Source organism: Capsicum annuum, unplaced genomic scaffold (assembly GCF_002878395.1).
Source record: "Capsicum annuum cultivar UCD-10X-F1 unplaced genomic scaffold, UCD10Xv1.1 ctg69397, whole genome shotgun sequence".
Classification (NCBI taxonomy): Eukaryota; Viridiplantae; Streptophyta; class Magnoliopsida; order Solanales; family Solanaceae; genus Capsicum; species Capsicum annuum.
The window spans coordinates 1-2,620 of NW_025879029.1; the positions used below are offsets into that span (position 1 = coordinate 1).

Below are 2,620 nucleotides of genomic sequence, written 5' to 3' on the forward strand. Positions count from 1 at the left end.
AAAAGTAGCAATTCCGTTTCAAATGGTTTGAGCTTGGAAGCAACCTGTTATCTATCGATAGGCGAGAACAGACTGCTATTGACTGTTTCGCCTATCTATTCTATTATGGCCGGCTTGGAGACATCAGAGGAAGGTCACTATCTCTATCCGGGTACGATCATAGCTTCATTCATTCGTTGAACCTTGGGGATCACCATTAGCATTGAGGTCAATCACCACACTACCTCTATCATACATACGACATTACACAAAGCGAGAGTGCATGGTCAACACACACCTAAAGCGCCTACGTTCCGCTTGCAGCCAATACAACCACAACCTAACTTGCACAAGATTCAACAACCGAAGCTACTGGTAGTCCCGAGGGGGCGGCATCCTCCTATAATAGTTAGCAGTACTGAACAAGCGAGTCATCGGTCCGAGGAAAGAAAAGGATCGCTTTTGAAAAAAAAAAGGAACTTGCTAGGCCTTCAGAACAAAGGCGATTCTGTTCATGCTTCAGACGATCTGGCTAATTCTATATACAACTATCTAATTTTCTTCTATTATATAGAAAGGCGTAAGGGCGAAGGCCTATTTAGCGCCTTTCCAAAGGTAAGCGGTTGGGTTGACTTTGGAAAGGCTACTAAGGATCGGGTGAAGAATGAAAAATGTCCGCTAAAGCCCACGGGATAAGGTTTGCAGATGCGATCATGAATCGAACCAGATCAAAATATTCAGCTGTCGATGGACAAAGCCGGAACGTCGACCGCAAACGAAGGATGGCTAGGCCCCGGTTCCCAGGGTTAGGGTATTCCCTATTATGAGCCTACTCAGATCAGAACTAAACTAGTTGATTCTCTTTGGCCGGCCGGCTTGTTGCAACCTTCGCATTTCCTGCTGAGATCCTAAGTCTCCAAGTGGGCCCTCTTGTCCACCCACGACCTTGGCTTTTTAGAGAATCCCGCTCCTGTGTTGTAGGACTTGTAGCTCGGCAGTCCATCGGGTGGGTTTGTTTATCCTTCCAGTTTCGAGTGTCTTCTTGGATAGTTATAGCGGCCCATAGGCGCGAGATGTACCTTGTGGGGGGGGGAGGGGCGGCGGTCCCCTGGACATAGTCCTTTCAGGCAGTGGCCGTTTAGTCCATGGTTCATTGGATGGTCGGTGCAAGGCCATAAATTGGAACACATTGATTTCGCTCGTTCCCGTCCTTCGCTTCAGGGCCTGTCCCTCGGTGTGGTCAGTACTCCATACTGTCGGGCAGCGAAGCTTACACTTGTTCACTAATTATGACGGTTCACCAGGGCCTCTTTCCTCCTTCCTTTTCTGCTCACTCGTAGGGGTTGGGACCCCCACAAAGGGGGAGGGAGTCGACTGAACATCTCAGCCATTGGCGGGAATTTCGCCCGCATCCGATCCCCAATTCTTGTTCACCCCAGATAATCGTGTTGGGTGAATTGTGACCTCGTATGATCATGTCGGGTGAGCAACAGCCGCTTCGTCACAGTACTTACTTATGGGCTAACAGGTCACACTTTGGCCAAGTATCCTACAAAGAGACTCCCGAGAGCCAGAAGTATTAAAGGAATGGCCATTGGAATGGGCGCATCATGACATCGTAAGATGTCTCGCCCGAATGAATTAGTTGGTACTAGAAATGTTAGAAAAAGTGAACGAAAGGAGTAATAAGAAGTGAAAAGGACAGAGACATTTCCCATCCAGAAAGCAAAGTTCCCACTGATGGTATACTTAGTGTAAGCGAGCTCTAAGATCATATCTTTGGAATAAAATCCAGTTAGAAAAGGAAATCCAATTAGAGATAAGCTGCCCATGAGCATCATGGCATAGGTAAAAGGGAACGAGGAGGCAAGCCCCCCCATCTTCCGCATATCTTGCTCATCCGACATGGCATGAATCACCGAACCTGCACTCAGGAATAGTAATGCTTTGAAAAAGGTGTGATTCATTAAGTGAAAGACGCTAACCGAATAGTTAGAGATGCCGCAAGCAAAGATCATATAGCCTAATTGACTGCAAGTTGAATAAGCTATGACCCTCTTTAGATCATTCTGTAATATTCTAGTGGTTGCCGCAAGGAATGACGTCATAGCTCCTGCAAAAGTAATAACAATCAAAGCTGTAGGTGGGTATTCAAATAAAGGGGAGCACCTTGCTATCATGAAAACGCCAGCTGTTACCATAGTAGCTGCATGAATCAAAGCGGATACTGGAGTGTTACCCTCCATAGCATCAGGTGACCAAGTATGCGATCCTATCTGTGCAGATTTTCCAACAGCACCAATAAAAAGTAAAATACAAATAAGAGTTATGGCATTCAATCTCATATTGCAAGAAATCCAAGAATTTCTGGGGGCACTAGCACGAGCAAAAATGGTGGAAAAGTCTACTGTTTGAAATAGAGTAAAACAACCCAAAATCCCAGGAGCTAATCCAAAATCACCTACTCGATTGACAAGCATAGATTTTATAGCTGCTTTATCTGCCTCAAGTCGTGTAAACCAGAAATGAATTAACAAATATGAAGCAAGACCTACTCCCTCCCATCCCAAGAATAATTGAAAAGAGTTACCTCCAGTCACCAACATTGGCATAAAAAAAGTAGGAATGGATAAATAACACA

At 45.5% G+C, this 2,620-nt stretch overlaps 1 protein-coding gene across 1 annotated transcript; it reads right to left on the reverse strand.

Annotated features, from left to right (window-relative positions):
- Positions 1-775: 775 nt before the first annotated feature.
- LOC124894085 (NADH-ubiquinone oxidoreductase chain 5) lies at positions 776-2,612 on the reverse strand (the record flags this gene model as incomplete). Its single annotated transcript, XM_047404839.1, has 1 exon — positions 776-2,612. A coding segment is annotated over one exon (1,104 nt), but the record flags the coding sequence as incomplete, so codon positions are not given.
- Between the last annotated feature and the right edge of the window lie 8 nt (positions 2,613-2,620).